Source organism: Nerophis lumbriciformis, linkage group LG24 (assembly GCF_033978685.3).
Source record: "Nerophis lumbriciformis linkage group LG24, RoL_Nlum_v2.1, whole genome shotgun sequence".
Taxonomy (NCBI): domain Eukaryota; kingdom Metazoa; phylum Chordata; class Actinopteri; order Syngnathiformes; family Syngnathidae; genus Nerophis; species Nerophis lumbriciformis.
The window spans coordinates 40944401-40967889 of record NC_084571.2 but is presented as its reverse complement, the minus strand read 5'-3'; the positions used below and the strand labels follow the sequence as shown (position 1 = coordinate 40967889).

Below are 23489 nucleotides of genomic sequence, written 5' to 3'. Positions count from 1 at the left end.
TACACACATGTAGCAATACATACATGTGCTTAAAGGTTACTTTACCGCAAATAATGCAATAGCAAAACATACAACAGATGTTTTTTGAGGGGGGCTTTCAAACAGATATTTGGGGGTGAATGTTGCACATGCAAAAAGGTAAGTTAGTGAACATTATTGTGCACCACACATGAGGTTGTTGGGGACCATGGAGGTGCAAAAGACACAATATGACCTGGAGGAGTGACAATATTCAATTATTTAGCAGGTCAAAGTCTTGAAATATTGGCTGAGGCAGACAACTTTGTGTTTCTCATCTGACAAAGTGATTCCCAAGCAACACAAAAGGGAGACGGAGTAGTCTTTACAAGTAAAACTTTATTGGAATGATACATTTTTGCAAAATATCTTATGTATATATATATTTTCTTTTAACATACTCATTGTGTTCTAAGGGTATTTGTCAAGTTCTCCAGAAGGTAAGATAGTTAAGACTGTAAAGGCATTATATTATACAATATTGTTCCCCCCCCAAAAAGGTACATGAGACCACACAATCACTGTACCAAGATCATGAGGAAAAAAAGATTAGATGTTCGATTTTTTTTTTTCATCTTTGAATCTTTTTTTTTTTTGTGGAAAATGCAATTAGAAAATATGAACCAGATGTAAAAAGTGTTTGAATGTTGCGATGTTAATAGAAGGCAAAAAGACAGGCTTTGAAAAACTATATTGTCATCTCTTATTTTAGTGTTCATCATTTTTATATATATATATATATATATATATATATATATATATATATATATATAAATACACACACACACACATACATATGTGTATATATAATATATATAAATGTGTATATATATTAATACGTATACACATTTATGTATACACACACACATATATATACACCTACACGTGTATACATATAAATATGTATTAATGTGTGTGTGTATATATATATATATATATATATATATATATGTTGTGTGCATATATATATATATATATATATATATATATATATACGCACACAAACATCTATGTATACACATATATACATACATATAAAAATGTGTATATATATATATCAATACATATACATATTTATACATACACACACACATATATATATATACACATACACGTATGTGTATATATATATTTATATAAATATGTATATATGTATAAATATGTGTGTGTGTATATATATACAATTATATATTCATATATATACACATTTATATATATAAATATATATACAAGTATATTTATATATATATATATATATATATATATATATATATATATATATATATATATATATATATATATATATATATATATACATACACACCTATTTATGTACACACACACACACACGGTTCATGAACGGTGTGTTGTGGGTCAGTATTTGGCTGCAGGGCCACATCTTGCCCACCCATGATGGACCACAGAGAAGACTTAGTAAGAATGCATCATTCTTCACACACAGGAGCATCTCCATCAACTCTAATATCTTTGACAAGTTGTGTATTGTATAGATTGTAATACACAATAAATGTCATCATTTTCATGATTATAAAGCTTAGGAATATATATATATATTTTTTTAAATAGTAGTTGGCGCTCAAATAAAGTATTTAACTGCCAGCTCGTCCTGAGCTTTTAATTGGTGGCTTTGTCCACGTTGATGACATCATTTATCTTCTGGTACATCTGTGGCCAGTGTGACTATTCAACTACTCCTGCTGGAGTTTGTGTGTGGACTTAAGACAACTTTTAGTCCTTGGTGCCAATCTCATATTTATACTCATTTACATTTCACTTCTGATTATGTCTCTTCTTTTAACAGCACAGTTTACTTTTTACATTTTTTTAAATAAAGAAAATAAAAAATACAAATAGTTGAGAGCAACTCATTTATATTTGTAAACTTATTTCAACAAAAACAAAAGGAAAAAGCTTAATTTATCAAATAATTAACCATATGTTGCTATCCTCACGTATTTTAGTTTTTAAAAAAATAACAATTCAAGCTATTTTAACAAAAATAGAGGAATTTGTGTTTAATTATCATATTTGATTTAAAAAAAAAATCACAATTCAAGCTATTTTAACAAAAATAAAGGAATTTGTGTTTAATTATCATATTTGATTTAAAAAAAAATCACAATTCAGGCTATTTTAACAAAAATAAAGGAATTTGTGTTTAATTATCATATTTGATTAAAAAAAAAATCACAATTCAAGCTATTTTAACAAAAACAAAGGAATTTGTGTTTAATTATCATATTTGATTTTTAAAAAAATCATAATTCAAGCTATTTTAACAAAAATAAAGGAATTTGTGTTTAATTATCATATTTGATTTAAAAAAAAATCACAATTGAAGCTATTTTAATAAAAATAAAGGAATTTATTTATTTATTTATAATTTGTGTTTAATTATCATATTTAATAAAAAATAAAAAAATCACAATTCAAGCTATTTTAACAAAAATAAAGGAATTTATTTATTTATTTATAATTTGTGTTTAATTATATTTAATTTTTTTTTAATCACAATTCAAGCTATTTTAACAAAAATAAAGGAATTTGTGTTTAATTATCATATTTGATTTTTTTAAAAATCACAATTCAAGCTATTTTAACAAAAATAAAGGAATTTGTGTTTATCATATTTGATTTAAAAAAAAAAAATTACAATTCAAGCTACTTTAACAAAAATAAAGGAATTTGTGTTTAATTATCATATTTGATTTTTTTTAAAATCACAATTCAAGCTACTTTAACAAAAATAAAGGAATTTGTGTTTAATCATCATATTTGATTTAAAAAAAAAAAATCACAATTCAAGCTATTTTAACAAAAACAAAGGAATTTGTGTTTATCATATTTGATTTTTTTTAATCACAATTCAAGCTATTTTAACAAAAATAAAGGAATTTGTGTTTAATTATCATATTTGATTTAAAAAACAAAAATTACAATTCAAGCTATTTTAACAAAAATAAAGGAATTTGTGTTTAATTATCATATTTGATTTAAAAAAACAAAAACAATTCAAGCTATTTTAACAAAAACAAAGGAATTTGTGTTTAATTATCATATTTGATTTTTTTTAAAAATCACAATTCAAGCTATTTTAACAAAAATAAAAGGGATTTGTGTTTAATTATCATATTTGATTAAAAAAAAATCCCAATTCAAGCTATTTTAACAAAAACAAAGGAATTTGTGTTTAATTATCATATTTGATTTTTTTAAATCACAATTCAAGCTATTTTAACAAAAACAAAGGAATTTGTGTTTAATTATCATATTTGATTTAAAAAAAAAAATCACAATTCAAGCTATTTTAACAAAAATAAAGGAATTTGTGTTTATCATATTTGATTAAAAAAAAAAATCACAATTTAAGCTATTTTAACAAAAACAAAGGAATTTGTGTTTATCATATTTGATTTTTTTTTTAAATCACAATTCAAGCTATTTTAACAAAAATAAAGGAATTTGTGTTTAATTATATTTGATTTTTAAAAAAAAATCACAATTCAAGCTATTTTAACAAAAACAAAGGAATTTGTGTTTATCATATTTGATTTTTTTTTAAATCACAATTCAAGCTATTTTAACAAAAACAAAGGAATTTGTGTTTATCATATTTGATTTTTTTTAAATCACAATTCAAGCTATTTTAACAAAAATAAACGAATTTGTGTTTAATTATCATATTTGATTAAAAAAAAAAAATCACAATTCAAGCTATTTTAACAAAAATAAAGGAATTTGTGTTTAATTATCATATTTAATTTTTTTTAAATCACAATTCAAGCTATTTTAACAAAAACAAAGGAATTTGTGTTTAATTATATTTGATTTTTTTTAAATCACAATTCAAGCTATTTTAACAAAAACAAAGGAATTTGTGTTTATCATATTTGATTTTTTTTTAATCACAATTCAAGCTATTTTAACAAAAATAAAAGGAATTTGTGTTTAATTATCATATTTGATTTAAAAAAAAAAAACAATTCAAGCTATTTTAACAAAAATAAAGGAATTTGTGTTTAATTATCATATTTGATTAAAAAAAAATCACAATTCAAGCTATTTTAACAAAAACAAAGGAATTTGTGTTTAATTATCATACTTGATTTAAAAAAAAAAAAATCACAATTCAAGCTATTTTAACAAAAACAAAGGAATTTGTGTTTATCATATTTGATTTTTTTTTAATCACAATTCAAGCTATTTTAACAAAAATAAAGGAATTTGTGTTTAATTATCATATTTGATTTTTTTTAAATCACAATTCAAGCTATTTTAACAAAAATAAAGGAATTTGTGTTTAATTGATAAATCTGCCACAGTAAAATGGTACTTTATTTAAGAAGCAGATGTCCACTCAGTGTGATCATTCAATGGAGGCATCATATCTTCATTCAAAGTAAATATTCTTACACACTTTGGTAAGTACAGTTGGTGAGCTAACTCTTGGGATAGAGCAACATGTGTGTGTGTGTGTGTGTGTGTGTGTGTGTGTGTGTGTGTGTGTGTGTGTGTGTGTGCACTTGTCTCACCATCCTTGTGTGGACATACACTTGACAAACCAACCTTTCTGTGAGGACCTTTTGACTTGTGAGGACATTTTCCTGGTCCTCACAACTACAGAAGTAAAATATATTGTTTTACTTTGTGTGTTTTGCATTCTGAAGTGAGGTTGCAACTCTCTACTCCCATCTAGTGCTAGATATACATTTTTTCCATCATTCTAGCTATAGTGGAAAGGGGGGCCCTCCCAACCTACTAACCAAACGTGAGTCCACACAAAGTAGGCAAGACATGTATGTGTGTGTGTGTGTGTGTTCTTGTATTTCTAGCCTTCTTGAGACATCAGCAAGGACAAGTACCTTCCATATGAGGACCCGTGAACAAGTTTGGAGGTCTCAAAAAGGTAGAGAAATACAAAAATATGTGTGTGTGTGTTTGTTCTTGTATTTCTACCCTTCTTGAGATATCAGCAAGGAAAAGTACCTTCCATATGAGAACCCGTGAACAAGTTCGGAGGTCTCAGGAAGGTAAGGAATACAAAAATGTGTGTGTGTGTGTGTGTGTGTGTGTGCGCACTTGTCTCACCATCCTTGTGTGGACATACACTTGACAAACCAACCTTTCTGTGAGGTCCTTTTGACTTGTGAGGACATTTTCCTGGTCCTCACAACTACAGAAGTAAAATATTTTTTTTTACTTTGTGTGTTTTGCATTCTGAAGTGAGGTTGCAACTCTCTACTCCCATCTAGTGGTAGATATACATTTTTTCCATCATTCTAGCTATAGTGGAAAGGGGGGCCCTCCCAACCTACTAACCAAACGTGGGTCCACACAAAGTAGGCAAGACATGTATGTGTGTGTGTGTGTGTGTGTGTGTGTGTGTGTGTGTGTGTGTGTGTGTGTGTGTGTGTGTGTGTGTACACCAAATAGCAGTCGAGTGCTTCAAAAACCCTCCATTTTATCTAGAATGTGTAAATGTGAACTGATTTGAAAAAGGCCTAAAGTTTGGACACACCTTCTCATTTCAATGAGCTTTCTTTATTTCCATTGTAGATTGTCACATCAAAACTATGAATGAACACATGTGGAGTTATGCAATAACTGAAAAACATGTTTTATATTCCACGTTCTTCAAAAATAGCCACCCTTGTTAGCATAAGCCACGGTTGTTAGTATAAGATTGGCAATAAAAGTTAAAAATGGCATCGGACTTTGTGTGACTTCTTCTGGACGCTACAATACATCAACTTTTATTTGTTTTGAGGCTACAATACATCAACTTTTATTTGTTTTGACATTTAAAAACAACAAGCTTATTTCTAAGGTGTGGCGGCTGTAGCTTCAAGCACACCTGTGAAGGGAAAACCATTTTTCATAAGATGGTCACTACTGCCTAGTTTCTCTGCTTATATTCTTATTTTACTGTTATTCTCATGGTTGCTTTTTATATTTATTCTTATTGTAATATTTTTCTATTTTGTTTCCATTCATACCCTCATTATTTACTTTTTACTCAATTCTGTACACTGCTGCTGGAATTTTAATTTTATCTATTTCAGGTGACTACCTTTTGAAGCTCATGGAGAGAATGCCAAGAGTGTGCAAAGCAGTAATCAGAGCAAACTGGAAGAAACTAGAATATAAAACATGTTATTTCACTTTTTCTTTTGTTAAGTACATAACTCCACATAGTTTTGATGTGACAATCTACAATGTAAATAAAGAGAACACATTTCATGTTTCTAATACCTTTTTTTTACCAGGTGTAAAAGTGTATTTACCCGCGTTGGTGAGGAGAGTCTAAAGGAGATATTGTAATTGACTGAGATGCACCTGTGCACGTCTACTCCATGCATGAAATAAGAGCTTGAACAAGGAAGAAATGATCTTTTTACACGTGTCGTGACTAAAGCTGGGCGGCGGTTGGCATGGCGATAGATAGGCACGTCTGTTGGACTGGGTATTGCTTGGGATGGGAGCGGAGGTGACGGGCTATCAACAAAGAAGAAGAACAAGGGAGGGTACCTTAACAGCAGGTGTGACGACCCCTCCAGATAGGAGTCGAGCTTAAGGACCTTAGACTTGCTTGGCGAGCGGGGGATGGTAGAGGTGAATAGGGATGGAAGAGGTGAACAGGGATGGTAGAGGTGAACAGGGATGGTAGAGGTGAACAGGGATGGTAGAGGTGAACAGGGATGGTAGAGGTGAACAGGGATGGTAGAGGTGAACAAGGATGGTAGAGGTGAACAGGGATGGTAGAGGTGAACATGGATGGTAGAGGTGAACAGGGATGGTAGAGGTGAACAGGGATGGTAGAGGTGAACAGGGATGGTAGAGATGAACAGGGATGGTAAAGGTGAACAGGGATGGTAGAGGTGAACAGGGATGGTAGAGGTGAACAGGGATGGTAGAGGTGAACAGGGATGGTAGAGGTGAACAGGGATGTAGAGGTAAACAGGGATGGTAGAGGTGAACAGGGATGGTAGAGGTGAACAGGGATGGAGAGGTGAACAGGGATGGTAGAGGTGAACAGGGATGGTAAAGGTGAACAGGGATGGTAGAGGTGAACAGGGATGGTAGAGGTGAACAGGGATGGAGAGGTGAACAGGGATGGTAAAGGTGAACAGAGATGGAGAGGTGAACAGGGATGGTAGAGGTGAACAAGGATGGTAGAGGTGAACAGGGATGGTAGAGGTGAACAGGGATGGGAAAGGTGAACAGGGATGGGAAAGGTGAACAGGGATGGTAAATGTGAACAGGGATGGAGAGGTGAACAGGGATGGTAGAGGTGAACAGGGATGGTAGAGGTGAACAGGGATGGTAGAGGTGAACAGGGATGGAGAGGTGAACAGGGATGGTAGAGGTGAACAAGGATGGTAGAGGTGAACAGGTAACAGCTGAGAAACAAAGCAAAAAGATGTGAAGAAGGCAACACTGCTGGTTCTGTTGGATCTTTCCCTCGCTGCTGGGCCTGCCTCTCCTGTCAGGAGGCAAGGCGGGAAAGGGGGAGGGACTTAACACAAATAAGCAGTCCGCCCGACATCCTCTCCCCCCAACTCCAAACCAGCAAAGGAAGTTAAAATTCGGCAAACTCCTTGGCGCACTTCTCTGCGATGGACACTCGGATCTCCTCCTCGTCGTAGTCGTCAAAGTTGCTGGTGTCGCCGGGCCCTCTGCACTTGGGGATGAAGGGGGCCTCCACCTGCAACGCACGGCGCCCACAGTGAGGGGGCGTGGTTTGTTTAGGGGGGGGGGCGCTTGGCTCACCTTCCTCTGATAGATGGCGATCCAGTCGGTGGTGGCGAACCACCTGTGGCCCTTGATGTCGTTGACGCCGTTCCTGAGGTTGCCGAAGCGCTTGGTGAGGTCCACCTGCAGGAGGTTCCTCAACAAGTCCTTCAGGTCCGAGCTGAAGTGGGAGGGGAAGCGCACCTGCAGAAAAAAAAGAGCAAACGTTGACGGGGGAATTCTTCCTCTCTTTGGATGTAATCATTTATTTGATCTGACTGGAACATTCTCTTCTTCCACTTTGCTCCTAATGACTCACTTGACCTCATTATCTGTCTTACTTTCATCTAGTCTACTAGGAATCATTATCTGTCTTACTTTCATCTAGTCCACTAGTAATCATCTAGTCTACTAGTAATCATTATCTGTCATAACCATTATCTGTCTTACTTTCATCTAGTCTACTAGTAATCATGATCTGTCTTACTTTCATCTAGTCTACTAGTAATCATTCTGTCTTACTTTCATCTAGTCTACTAGTAATCATTATCTGTCTTACTTTCATCTAGTCTACTAGTAATCATTATCTATCATAACCATTATCTGTCTTACTTTCATCTAGTCTACTAGTAATCATTCTGTCTTACTTGCATCTAGTCTACTAGGAATCATTATCTGTCTTACTTTCATCTAGACTACTAGTAATCATTATCTGTCATAACCATTATCTGTCTTACTTTCATCTAGACTACTAGTAATCATTATCTGTCTTACTTTCATCTAGTCTACTAGTAATCATTCTGTCTTACTTTCATCTAGTCTACTAGTAATCATTATCTGTCTTACTTTCATCTAGTCTACTAGTAATCATTATCTATCATAACCATTATCTGTCTTACTTTCATCTAGTCTACTAGTAATCATTCTGTCTTACTTGCATCTAGTCTACTAGGAATCATTATCTGTCTTACTTTCATCTAGACTACTAGTAATCATTATCTGTCATAACCATTATCTGTCTTACTTTCATCTAGACTACTAGTAATCATTATCTGTCATAACCATTATCTGTCTTACTTTCATCTAGTCTACTAGTAATCATTATCTGTCTTACTTTCATCTAGTCTACTAGTAATCATTATCTGTCATAACCATTATCTGTCTTACTTTCATCTAGTCTACTAGTAATCATTCTGTCTTACTTTCATCTAGTCTACTAGTAATCATTCTGTCTTACTTGCATCTAGTGTACTAGTAATCATTCTGTCTTACTTGCATCTAGTCTACTAGTAATCATTCTGTCTTACTTTCATCTAGTCTACTAGTAATCATTCTGTCTTACTTTCATCTAGTCTACTAGGAATCATTATCTGTCTTACTTTCATCTAGTCTACTAGTAATCATTCTGTCTTACTTTCATCTAGTCTACTAGTAATCATTCTGTCTTACTTGCATCTAGTCTACTAGTAATCATTCTGTCTTACTTTCATCTAGTCTACTAGTAATCATTCTGTCTTACTTTCATCTAGTCTACTAGTAATCATTCTGTCTTACTTTCATCTAGTCTACTGGTAATCATTCTGTCTTACTTTCATCTAGTCTACTGGTAATCATTCTGTCTTACTTGCATCTAGTCTACTAGTAATCATTCTGTCTTACTTTCATCTAGTCTACTAGTAATCATTCTGTCTTACTTTCATCTAGTCTACTAGTAATCATTCTGTCTTATTTTCATCTAGTCTACTAGTAATCATTCTGTCTTACTTTCATCTAGTCTACTAGTAATCATTCTGTCTTACTTTCATCTAGTCTACTAGTAATCATTATCTGTCTTACTTTCATCTAGTCTACTAGTAATCATTCTGTCTTACTTTCATCTAGTCTACTAGTAATCATTCTGTCTTACTTTCATCTAGTCTACTAGTAATCATTCTGTCTTACTTTCATCTAGTCTACTAGTAATCATTCTGTCTTACTTGCATCTAGTCTACTAGTAATCATTCTGTCTTACTTTCATCTAGTCTACTAGTAATCATTCTGTCTTATTTTCATCTAATCTACTAGTAATCATTCTGTCTTACTTTCATCTATTCTACTAGTAATCATTCTGTCTTACTTTCATCTAGTCTACTAGTAATCATTATCTGTCTTATTTTCATCTAGTCTACTAGTAATCATTCTGTCTTACTTTCATCTAGTCTACTAGTAATCATTATCTGTCTTACTTTCATCTAGTCTACTAGTAATCATTCTGTCTTACTTTCATCTAGTCTACTAGTAATCATTCTGTCTTACTTTCATCTAGTCTACTAGTAATCATTATCTGTCTTACTTTCATCTAGTCTACTAGTAATCATTCTGTCTTACTTTCATCTAGTCTACTAGTAATCATTATCTGTCTTACTTTCATCTAGTCTACTAGTAATCATTAGGGGTGTAACGCTACGTGGATTTGTATTGAACCGTTTTGGTACAGGGGTCCCGGTTCGGTTCGGAGGTGTACCGAACGAGTTTCCACACGGACATATTAAGTAGCGTAACGCAGGTTGTGTAAACAATGCACACCGAGGCACAACACACGACATGCTAGCAGCTAACGGGCTAGGATAGACTGACCATACGTCCTCTTTTCACCGGACATGTCCTCTTTTGCGGAGCTGTCAGGGCGGAGTTTCTTAAATGCCTCAAATGTCCGGCATTTTGAGTTAGGGTTGTGTGTATTTTCAATGTACGTTCAGGGTTAAGAAGGGGTTGAAAACAAAAAAACAGCAGCATTGGTGAGGGAGGGGCAGAGACAGAGAGAGAGAGAGAGAGTTATGATAAATGCGCATGCGTCGCCAGGCTCTGCTTTTTATTATCTATAGCAGGGGTGTCAAAAGTGTGCCATTTGCGGCCCACAGCTAATGTTTTAAAGGCCCACGGCACATTCTAAAAATACTATTCAAATAAACAAAAACATAACAAAAGTGAAATAAAAAAGCTTCAAGGTTAAATGTCATTTAGAAAAAGTTGCAATGTTGACTAATAAAACAAAGCTGTTTTTTTTTTCTTTCAAACTGTCATTGCGGCAAGAAATCTGCCTTCAAAGAACTCCATCTTATTAGTGATTCCCAGAGCCCAAAAAAAAGTCTGCAAGCTATAGAGCGTTTTCTATTGGGGCTCCAGTACTATGGAATGTTCTAGCAGTAACAGTTAGAGATGCTACCTCAGTAGAAGCATTTAAGTCCCATCTTAAAACTCATTTGTATACTCTAGCCTTTAAATAGACCCCCCTTTTTCGACAGTTGATCTGCCGTTTCTTTTCCTTTCTCCTCTGCTCCCCCCTATCCCTTGTGGAGGGGGAGACACACAGGTCCGGTGGCCATGGATGAAGTGCTGGCTGTCCAGAGTCGGGACCCAGGGTGGACCGCTCGCCTGTGCATCGGTTGGGAACATCTCTGTCTCCGCTCGGGATGGTTTCCTGCTGACCCCACTATGGACTGGACTCTAACTATTATGTTAGATCCACTATGGACTGGACTCTTACTGTTATGTTAGATCCACTATGGACTGGACTCTCACACTATTATGTTAGATCCACTATGGACTGGACTCTCACTATTATGTTGGATCCACTATGGACTGGACTCTCACAATATTATGTTAGATCCACTATGGACTGGACTCTCACACTATTAACTAGATCCACTATGGACTGCACTCTCACACTATTATGTTAGATCCACTATGGACTGGACTCTCACACTATTATGTTAGATCCACTATGGACTGGACTCTCACTATTATGTTAGATCCACTATGGACTGGACTCTTACTATTATGTTAGATCCACTATGGACTGGACTCTCACTATTATGTTAGATCCACTATGGACTGGACTCTTACTATTATGTTAGATCCACTATGGACTGGACTCTTACTGTTATGTTAGATCCACTATGGACTGGACTCTCACACTATTATGTTACATCCACTATGGACTGGACTCTCACTATTATGTTAGATCCACTATGGACTGGACTCTCACAATATTATGTTAGATCCACTATGGACTGGACTCTTACTATTATGTTAGATTCACTATGGACTGGACTCTCACTATTATGTTAGATCCACTATGGACTGGACTCTCACACTATTATGTTAGATCCACTATGGACTGGACTCTCACACTATTATGTTAGATCCACTATGGACTGGACTCTCACAATATTATGTTAGATCCACTATGGACTGGACTCTCACACTATTATGTTAGATCCACTATGGACTGGACTCTCACAATATTATGTTAGATCCACTATGGACTGGACTCTTACTACTGGACCTTATCTTCAACATACCTGGTTGTCCAAATTAGGCATAATAATGTGTTAATTCCACGACTGTATATATCGGTTTAAATCGGTATCGGTTGATATCGGTATCGATAATTAAGAGTTGGACAATATCGGAATATCGGCAAAAAAGCCATTATCGGACATCCCTAATGACAATGTACATATTGCATGCTTAGAGTAATTATAAGTCACACTTTATTTGTGTGAATAATTTGATGACGCACTATTTTATACTGCCTTCATACAGTGAAGAATATGTAACTGTTTAATTGTATTTATGGCGGAAGGATCTGTGTGGTGATAAGGTTTGGACAATTTAGCTAACATTCAAAGATTAGCATCGATACGAATGGCCCAATCGAATCCTAAATAACACTGCACCAGCGCCACTTAAGCACTTTGTCCAGTTGACATCTGCTGTGACAACTAGAAACACAGGAGCCTCCACCAGGGGGCAGTGTAGCGTACACACATGTAAAACATCTTTTGCACAATCAGCCTTTTCATATAAAGCGTTAAAGAAATGGAACGACCTCACTAAAAACTTGAATAGTCTAAAAGATGACTCTTCATTCACAATTGAAGTTAAAAAGTGGCTTTGGAGCAATCAAAGCTGCTCACACGGTCACTAAGGTGGGCACTATGATTGACATGTCAACTTAATGTGTATTATATTTATCCATCAGAGCATTTTTGTTGTAAATTGTGAGGTGTGTGTGTTAAAATTTTGGTTGTTTTTACAAATGATGACAACAAGAGCATGTATTGTCTTTGTGTGATGATGTAAATGAGGTGTTGTTGTATTGTATATTAAGTATGTGTCCATGAAAGGGCATTTTATGACTTTTCTTCATTTGATTACATGCTATAGTATGATTTTATTGTCATCATTTTATTGCATGATTTTTGTATCCCTTTAATTTAGGTATCCAGGGACTGCAGATGGAAATGAGCTATAATCAGAGGTGGGTAGAGTAGCCAGAAATTGTACTCAAGTAAGAGTACTGTTACTTTAGAGATTTATTACTCAAGTAAAAGTAAGGAGTAGTCACCCAAATATTTACTTGAGTAAAAGTAAAAAGTATGTTGTGAAAAAACTACTCAAGTACTGAGTAACTGATGAGTAACATACACACACATATCATATATATATATATATATATATATATATACACACACACACATTTATATATATATACATATATATATATATATATATATATATATACATACACATATATATATACAGTATATAATTTGTATTTATTTATTTTGCCGTTTTTGTTTACATGTTAAAGGTGTTTTAATGAATATACATGCGTGTTTAACACATATAGATTCCTTTCTTTCATGAAGACAAGAATATAAGTTGGTGTATTACCTGATTCTGATGACTTGCATTGATTGTAATCAGACAGTAGTGATGATAGCGTCCACGTTTTCAAATGGAGGAGAAAAAAAGTTCCTCCTTTCTGTCTAATACCACATGAAAGCGGTTGGTTTTTGGCATCTTATTTGTCCAGCTTCCATATTCGTTTTTATACACTTTACAAGAAATACATTGGCGGCAAACTCCGTAGCTTGCTAGCTTGTTTGCGCTGGCTTTCGGAGACTCTTGTTTTGAAAGCGCAGGCGCGATGGAGCGGCACTTTTATTGTGAAGACAGGAACTGTGCAGTCAGTCTTTAGGCTTTTGACGGGATGTACGGTTGAAATAAAAAAGGGTCTTTTTTCCTTCACACTTTTGATTGATTGATTGGAACTTTTATTAGTAGATTGCACAGTATAGTACATATTCCGTACAATTGACCACTAAATGGTAACACCCCAATAAGTTTTTCAACTTGTTTAAGTCAGGTCATGTGACCGCCTGGCTCTGTTTGATTGGTCCAACGTCACCAGTGACTGCATCTGATTGGTGGAACGGAGTGAACGTCACCAGTGACTGTATTTGTTGAAACGCAGGCACTTTGAAGGTCTGTCTGACGGACCAAAACAAACAAAGCGTGCATTAACAGATCGATAAAAATTAGTAGCGAGTAGCAAGCTGAATGTAGATAAAAGTAGCGGAGTAAAAGTAGCGTTTCTTCTCTATAAATATACTCAAGTAAAAGTAAAAGTATGTTGCATTAAAACTACTCTTAGAAGTACAATTTATCCCAAAAGTTACTCAAGTAGATGTAACGGAGTAAATGTAGCGCGTTACTACCCACCTCTGGCTATAATCTGGTGCATAACATATCTGTCTTTGAGCTTAATGTAAATAAAGACTCAACTAACTAAACACAGTGCATTATGGGTAATGGTAGTCAGGTATGGTGGAATGGAGACAGTTTTTTGCCCCCGCTCTTACTCTTTCTTACTGTAACACTCTCTCTTTATTTTGCCATTCATTTGTTCCCACGTGGTTATTGTTTGACATTTTGGAATGATTAAGTTGACAAGTAAACGATACAAAACGAAGAGGAGCGTCTGGAGTTGTGGTTTGTTGTTGCCGCGGCAAGCAGGAGGAAGAAGAGGAGCGTCAAGCCAAGTCTTCATTAGGAAACGACACCAGGTTTTAGTACAGCCCAACTATTTTGGTAATAGTTCAACGTAGTTTTCTTATATTGTCGAGGTCCGGGTTGTCAAAGTGGTTCTCATTGAGGGCCAAGTCACAGTTTTGGCCGCTTGTAACGTGAATAAAAGAAAGATACATGTACCGTATTTTCCGCACTATTAGCCGCACCTAAAAACCACAAATTTACTCAAAAGCTGACAGTGCGGCTTTTAACCCGGTGCGCTTTATATATGGATTAATATTACGATTCATTTTCATAAAGTTTCGATCTCGCAACTTCGGTAAACAGCCGCCATCTTTTTTCCCGGTAGAACAGGAAGCGCTTCTTCTTCTACGCAAGCAACCGCCAAGGTAAGCACCCGCCCCCATAGAACAGGAAGCGCTTCTTCTTCTACTGTAAGCAACCACCCGCCCGCGTAGAAGAAGAAAAAGCGCGTGGATATACCGTACGTTTCATTTCCTTTGTGTGTTTACATCTGTAAAGACCACAAAATGGCTCCTACTAAGCGTCAGGGATCCGGTTCATGAAAAGACGCAATCTCTCCATCCGCACACGGACTACTATTTCACAGCAACTGCCTAAAGACTTTCAAGAAAAGCTGGCTACTTTCCGTGCATATTGTAAAAACAAGATAGCTGAAAAAAAGATCCGGCCAGAGAACATTATCAACATGGACGAGGTTCCACTGACTTTTGATATTCCTGTGAACCGCACTGTGGATACAACGAGAGCACGTACGGTGAATATTCGCACCACAGGGAATGAGAAGTCATCCTTCACTGTGGTTCTAGCTTGCCATGCTAATGGCCAGAAACTTCCACCCATGGTGATATTCAAAAGGAAGACCTTGCCAAAAGAGACCTTTCCAGCCGGCGTCATCATAAAAGCTAACTCGAAGGGATGGATGGATGAAGAAAAGATGAGCGAGTGGTTAAGGTAAGTTTACGCGAAGAGGCCGGGTGGCTTTTTTCACGCAGCTCCGTCCATGTTGATATACGACTCCATGCGCGCCCACATCACGCTGGTTTTTAATATATTATTAAAGTTTGACTGACCTATCTGACTGTTTTTTTGACATTCCTTTAGCGCAGTTAGATGCGGCTTATAACACGGGGCGGCTTATAGGTGGACAAAGTTTTGAAATATGCCGTTCATTGAAGGCGCGGCTTATAACCCAGGGCGGCTTATGGTGCGGAAAATACGGTAGATATTTATGCATGTTTTTACCCCAACAATGTTTAGAACATACTTGCCAACCCTCCCGGATTTTCCGGGAGACTCCCGAAATTCAGCGCCTCTCCCGAAAACCTCCCGGGACAAATTTTCTCCCGAAAATCTCCCGAAATGCAGGCCGAGCTGGAGGCCACGCCCCCTCCAGCTCCATGCGGACCTGAGTGACGTGTTGACAGCCTGTTCACACGTCCGCTTTCCCACAATATAAACAGCTAATGATGGAGGGCGAGTTCTTGGTTTCTTATGTGTGTTTATTGTTAGGCAGTTTCATTAACGTCCTCCCAGCGCGGCAACAACACACAACAACAGCAGTCAAGTTTTCGTCTACCGTAAAGCAGTTCGTCTGCCGTAAACAGCAATGTTGTGACACTTTTAAACAGGACAATACTGCCATCTACTGTACATGCATATGTGACCCACTCATAATGTGTCACATTTTTGTGTTGATTTTTTTATTTTATTTTGTGGTTTGAATTCGTTTTTGGAGCTGTCATTACACATTTATCAGTATTCACATTGGTCAGTAGGGGGCAGTAGGGCGTTTCTTCCCAATTGAATGCTATCACCTGCAGACCGGAAGTGTCTTGTCATTCTGATGAGCGCGACCAGTCTGTGAACAATTGAAACGTCCTGTGTGCTTTTTCCTCCTGTATAACAGGTTAGTTTTGGTGAATCAACTCACTGAATAATATCCATGTGATCTTTATAAGTTTAAGTACACATTCTGATGGTGGAGCCTAACTCTAAAAGTGTTTGTGAGTTGTAGTTTGTATTTGTGAATGAATCCAGTGCACAGCTGCAGTAATCAATACAAAATGGCGACGTGAGTACGCAATGTTTATATAGGAACTTCTGATCCTAATTCAGACTCCCAAATTAGAGCTTATTGATTTTATAATGTATATTTGTATAATGTGTGTGTTCTGAAATAGTGACAGAGAATAGAACAAGGATGGACAATTCAACCCTTAACTCAACAATGAGTAGATGAGTGTCATGTGTGTGTATATGTGTAAATAAATGAACACTGAAATTCAAGTATTTCTTTTATTTATTTATATATATATATATATATATACATATATATATATATATATATATATATGTATACACACACACACACACATATATATATATATATATGTAATAAAATATATATATATATATAGCTAGAATTCACTGAAAGTCAAGTATTTCTTATATATATATATATATATATATATATATATATATATATATATATATATATATATATATATATCTTAACCACGCCCCCCGCTCCACCCCCGACCACGCCCCCCACCCCCCCACCTCCCGAAATCAGAGGTCTCAAGGTTGGCAAGTATGGTTTAGAATGTATGATAATATAATATCTGTTGCATTGTTAGATACATACAGTTTAAAATATATACAATTGCATGCAGTAAAAGTCTTTTTTTTCTGTCAAAATAGAAAAAGAAAGAAATATTATTTCCAGGCTTTCACGGGCCATTAAAAATCATGTGGCGGGCCAGATCTGGGCCCCGGGGTCTTGAGTTTGACACCTGTGGTCTAGGTTATACTGTTTGCCCAGCTTTTATTCCATATACCGTATTTTCCGCACTATTAGCCGCACCTAAAAACCACAAATTTACTCAAAAGCTGACAGTGCGGCTTATAACCCGGTGCGCTTTATATATGGATTAATATTAAGATTCATTTTCATAAAGTTTAGGTCTCGCAACTACGGTAAACAGCCGCCATCTTTTTTCCCCGTAGAAGAGGAAGTGCTTCTTCTTCTACGCCAAGGTAAGCACCCGCCCCCATAGAAGAAGAAGCGCGCGGGTATTACGTTTCATTTCCTTTGTGTGTTTACATCTGTAAAGACCACAAAATGGCTCCTACTAAGCGACACACTGTGGTTCTAGCTTGCCATGCTATTGGCCAGAAACTTCCACCCATGGTGATATTCAAAAGGAAGACCTTGCCAAAAGAGAACTTTCCAGCCGGCGTCATCATAAAAGCTAACTCGAAGGGATGGATGGATGAAGAAAAGATGAGCGAGTGGTTAAGGGAAGTTTACGCGAAGAGGCCGGGTGGCTTTTTTCACGCAGCTCCGTCCATGTTGATATACGACTCCATGCGCGCCCACATCACAGATGGTGTCAAAAAACAAGTGAAGCACACAAATACAACACTCGCCGTCATTCCGGGTGGATTAACCAAAGAACTCCAACCGCTCGATATTGGTGTCAACAAGGCATTTAAAGCATGACTGCGAACGGCGTGGGAACAATGGATGACCGAAGGCGAACACACCTTCACTAAGACAGGGAGACAGCGCCGGACGACATACGCCAACATCTGCCAGTGGATCGTAAATGCCTGGGCGGATATTTTGGTCTCAACTGTGGTCCGAGCTTTCCGGAAGGCAGGATTCACAGAACTGCTGGAAAAACAACAGCGACACTGACTCTGATGACTTCGACGAGACGGAGCCGGCCATTTTGGATCCCGTATTCGCCCAACTTTTTAATTCGGACACCGTAGGAGAAGAATTCGAGGGATTTATGAATGAAGAATAACTTCAGAAAGTGAGTGTTATGTTTATTTTGTGTGTTGTGACATTAACGTTCGAGCAACATTAAGTTATTGATGTTGCTATTGCTCTGCACTATTTTGAATTTTACTATGTTTGTGATTGCACATTTGCACATTACCGTACATTTTGGGAGTGAACAGAGTTGTTAGAACGCTGGTTTTTAATATATTATTAAAGTTTAACTGACCTATCTGACTGTTTTTTTGACATTCCCTGTAGCGCAGTTAGATGCGGCTTATAACACGGGGCGGCTTATAGGTGGACAAAGTTTTGAAATATGCCGTTCATTGAAGGCGCGGCTTATAACACGGGGCGGCTTATGGTGCGGAAAATACGGGTAAGTACTGGTCTGTGTTTTTTAAACAAGTCTTGCTGCAAAAGAATCCACCATAGGGCCGAAGAAAGCTGCAAATGGCACCACTTTAATAAAGGTGAGAAACACTATTGAATTCAAGAAAAGTAAAATGCGTCGTTGGTATGGTTCTCTGCTCATGGCCACCTCGGCCAACAACAGTCTTTAATAGAAGGTAAAAGAGATGTTGAATAAATCAAAGTTTATTTATATGGTCCTTCATCTCAAAAGGCGACACCCTCTGATCGAAACCCACACCCAAGCAAGGAACATTTGGGTAAATTGTTCATTTCTCATGTAAATGTATTTTTATAGGGATGTAATGGTAAATCAAATCTCACGGTACGATATTATTGTGGTACATGTCAAAAAAATGCTAGTGTGTAAAATGAAGTAGCAAGAACTTCCTGTATTTGAAAACAAGCATTTTGCTAAAATGTTCTAATCCTACTTATTATTACATAGATGTATTTTGAAGTGTAAAGAATTGTGCAGGGCCAGGACATCCAGTTTCAAGAAAATATTAAAAGAAAAAAAAATACTTTAGTTGCGCATGGAGGTTAATTGGTGTCTTATTAGGAAAGGGTTTTTTTGACAGTGAATTTATCCAACAAGATTTTTTGCGTTTGAATTTTGTGAACTATGTCCCTAGGAACTATGCTGGAAATGGAATTGAAAGAAAAATTCAGTGATTTAGAATTTAGTGTATAAAAAAATGCCATCCATCCATCCATTTTCTACCGCTTATTCCCTTTTAGGGTCGCGGGGGGCGCTGGAGCCTATCTCAGCTACAATCGGGCGGAAGGCGGTGTACACCCTGGACAAGTCGCCACCTCATCGCAGGGCCAACACAGATAGACAGACAACATTCACACTCACATTCACACAAAAAAATGATTTTCAAGGTAAAAAAAAATTTTCAAGGTAAATTTTTTTTTTCAAGGTTAAAAATGATTTTCAAGGTAGAAATTTTTTTTTTCAAGGTTAAAAATGATTTTCAAGGTAGAAATTTTTTTTCAAGGTTAAAAATGATTTTCAAGGTAAAAAATGATTTTCTAGGTAAAAATTTTTTTTAAGGTAAATTTGTTTTTTCAAGGTTAAAAATGATTTTCAAGGTAAAAAATGATTTTCAAGGTAAAAAAAATTTTCAAGGTAAAAAATATTTAAGGTAAAAAATGATTTTCAAGGTAAAAAAAATTTTTTCAAGGTGAATTTTTTTTTTCAAGGTTAAAAATGATTTTCAAGGTAAAAAATGATTTTCAAGGTAACATTTTTTTTTCAAGATAAAAAATGATTTTCAAGGTAAAAAATGATTTTCAAGGAAAAAAAATTTTTCAAGGTAAAATTTTTTTTTCAATGTAAAATATGATTTTCAAGGTAAACAATGATTTTCAAGGTAAAAAATGATTTTCAAGGTAAATTTTTTTTTTCAAGGTTAAAAATGATTTTCAAGGTAGAAATTTTTTTTCAAGGTTAAAAATGATTTTCAAGGTAAAAAATGATTTTCTAGGTAAAAATTTTTTTTAAGGTAAATTTGTTTTTTCAAGGTTAAAAATGATTTTCAAGGTAAAAAATGATTTTCAAGGTAAAAAAAATTTTCAAGGTAAAAAATATTTAAGGTAAAAAATGATTTTCAAGGTAAAAAAAAATTTTTCAAGGTGAATTTTTTTTTTCAAGGTTAAAAATGATTTTCAAGGTAAAAAATGATTTTCAAGGTAACATTTTTTTTTCAAGATAAAAAATGATTTTCAAGGTAAAAAATGATTTTCAAGGAAAAAAAATTTTTCAAGGTAAAATTTTTTTTTCAATGTAAAATATGATTTTCAAGGTAAACAATGATTTTCAAGGTAAAAAATGATTTTCAAGGTAAAAAATGATTTTCTAGGTAAAAAATTTTTTTAAGGTAAATTTGTTTTTTCAAGGTAAAAAATGATTTTCAAGGTAAAAAAAAATTTTCAAGGTAAAAAATATTTTTCAAGGTAAAAAATGATTTTCAAGGTAAAAAATGATTTTCAAGGTAAAAAAAATTTTTTAAGGTGAATTTTTTTTTTCAAGGTTAAAAATGATTTTCAAGGTAAAAAATGATTTTCAAGGTAATTGTTTTTTTCAAGGTAACATTTTTTTTTCAAGATAAAAAATGATTTTCAAGGTAAAAAATGATTTTCAAGGTAAAATATGATTTTCAAGGGGAAAAAAATTTTTCAAGGTAAAAATTTTTTTTCAATGTAAAAAATGATTTTCAAGGTAAACAATGATTTTCAAGGTAAAAAAAAATTTTCAAGGTAAATTTTTTTTTTCAAGGTAAAAAATGATTTTCAAGGTCAAAAATGATTTTCAAGGTAAAAAAAAATTTTCAAGGTGATTTTTTTTTTTCAAGGTTAAAAATGATTTTCAAGGTAAAAAATGATTTTCAATGTAATTTTTTTTTTCAAGGTAACATTTTTTTTCAAGATAAAAAATGATTTTCAAGGTAAAAAATGATTTTCAAGGAAAAAAAAATTTTTCAAGGTAAAATTTTTTTTTCAATGTAAAAAATGATTTTCAAGGTAAAAAATGATTTTCAAGGTAAAAAATGATTTTCAAGGTAAAATTTTTTTTTCAAAGGTAAAAAATGATTTTCAAGGTAAAAAATGATTTTCAAGGTAAAAACAAATTTTAAGGTAACAATTTTTTTATGGTAAAAAAAAATTTTCAAGGTAAATTTTTTTTTTTCAAGGTTAAAAATGATTTTCAAGGTAAACAATGATTTTCATAGTATAAATTCAGTGTAAAAAAAAATGTGCTGCTTTAAAAAGTAAGACTCACTTCCGGTAAAAATAAGGCTGAAGCAATCGATCCTGTCTCACAACCAGCCAATGAGGTGTCAAGTTTGAAGTCACGTGACACTGGTCTTGCAAAACAGCATCAAAATAGTTAGGTGGGCTTTGTGGGTTTAATACAACATACTAAACCCTTCAATGCCGCCCGCTGGATGTTTTCAAACTATAGAAATGATTCCACAGGTTAGAATCTTCACTTTAGACTGGTATATGAGTTAGTAAGTGTCACGATATGTAGTTAAACTGACTGTGAGCAATCATGTTGGAGTGTAAGCTTGTGGTTCACAAGACAAATTTATAGATGAGCCAAACACGACGGTAACCATAGGAAGTGTTGCTTTTTACAGACGAAGGACAATCCTGTTCTGCAGAACTTTGTTGTCGAAAGTTCTGCAGAACAGTGATATTACATCAAATATATCAACCCTTTTTCCATTACGCATGCACCTCCTGGTACCCTAGCACCTCCAAAACCCTCAAATCTAGACTCCAAACATCCCAGAACAAGCTAGTCAGCTTACTTCTAGACCTCCACCCCAGATCACACCTCACTCCTACCCACTTCTCCAAAGTGGGCTGGCTCAGGGTGGAGGACAGAGTAAAACAACTTGCACTGAGCCTGGTCTATAAAATCCGCTACACCTCCCTGATACCGAAGTACATGTCAAACTACTTCCTTAACATAAATGACCGCCATAACCACAACACCAGGGGGAGCTCCACTAACCACATTAAACCCAGATTCCCATCTAACAAAGGTCTTAACTCATTCTCCTTCTATGCCACATCAATATGGAATGCACGCCCAACAGGTGTAAAACAAAGTGCATCTCTATCCTCCTTCAAAGCCGCACTAAAACAACACCTCCAGGCAACTTCAACCCTAGACTAACACCCTCCCCCCACCACATCCCACCTCCCCGGATTTTAAATAATCAAATGTAAATAATCAAATGTATATACTTGTTCTTATGCTTTCTGAACTCACTATGTTCTCTGCTCGCTAGAGATGCGCGGTTTGCGGACACAACCGCGGAGTCCGCGGATTATCCGCGGGTCGGGCGGTTGAAATAAAAAAAAATTGGATTTTATCCGCGGGTCGGGTCGGGCGGTTGAAATAAAAAAAAATTTGATTTTAAATAGATTCAGGCGGGTGGCAGTTAAACCAATTCGGAAATATATATGAAATATATACATAGTTAAATGTTGTTACCCACATACGAAAAACGAGCAGGCACCTGCAGCATATGCCACAACAGAAGAAGAAGAAAAAAAGAGATGGACACTTTTACGGAGTGTAGAAGGGACGCCTTGCCGGGGTCCGGGACCGAGGCCCCTTCCCCCGAGAGGGCCCCACCGGGAGCTGTATCTGCGGTGATCCGCGAGAAGGGCCCGACGCACGTCCAGGGTCACCACCGCGCCCACTGCACCGACACCCCGCCTCGTCCGCCTTCGCCGCGGCCGGCGTCACGCGCAGCAGGTGAGCAGCTTACCTGCCCGCCACCCCCGTGGCCGGGGGCTCGTAACAGGGATCACTCCGCACGCTCCGCCCGCGCAGCTTACCTGCCCGCCACCCCCGTTGCCGGGGGCGCGTAACAGGGGTCACTCCGCGCGCAGTGCGCTCACGAAAGGGGTGGGGCAAGCAGAACTGGCGCTGCGGGATGAACCGAACGCCAGGTTAAGGCGCCCGATGCCGACGCTCATCAGACCCCAGAAAAGGTGTTGGTTGATATAGACAGCAGGACGGTGGCCATGGAAGTCGGAACCCGCTAAGGAGTGTGTAACAACCCACCTGCCGAATCAACTAGCCCTGAAAATGGATGGCGCTGGAGCG

General features: G+C 35.9%; 1 protein-coding gene across 2 annotated transcripts in view; it reads right to left on the bottom strand.

Moving 5' to 3' along the window:
• Positions 1–7339: 7339 nt before the first annotated feature.
• Positions 7340–23489, bottom strand: part of prkacaa (protein kinase, cAMP-dependent, catalytic, alpha, genome duplicate a) — a 68271-nt gene continuing 52121 nt past the window's right edge. The window contains exons 9-10 of one of the 2 annotated variants that reach the window (XM_061982106.2): positions 7810–7974; positions 7340–7744 (exon numbers count right to left, since the gene is read on the bottom strand). In XM_061982106.2, coding sequence (XP_061838090.1) covers positions 7619–7744; positions 7810–7974 — 291 coding nt within the window. In that variant the 3' untranslated portion in view covers positions 7340–7618. The remainder of the gene's footprint in view (positions 7745–7809; positions 7975–23489) is intronic. The other variant, XM_061982107.2, reaches the window with a different exon arrangement.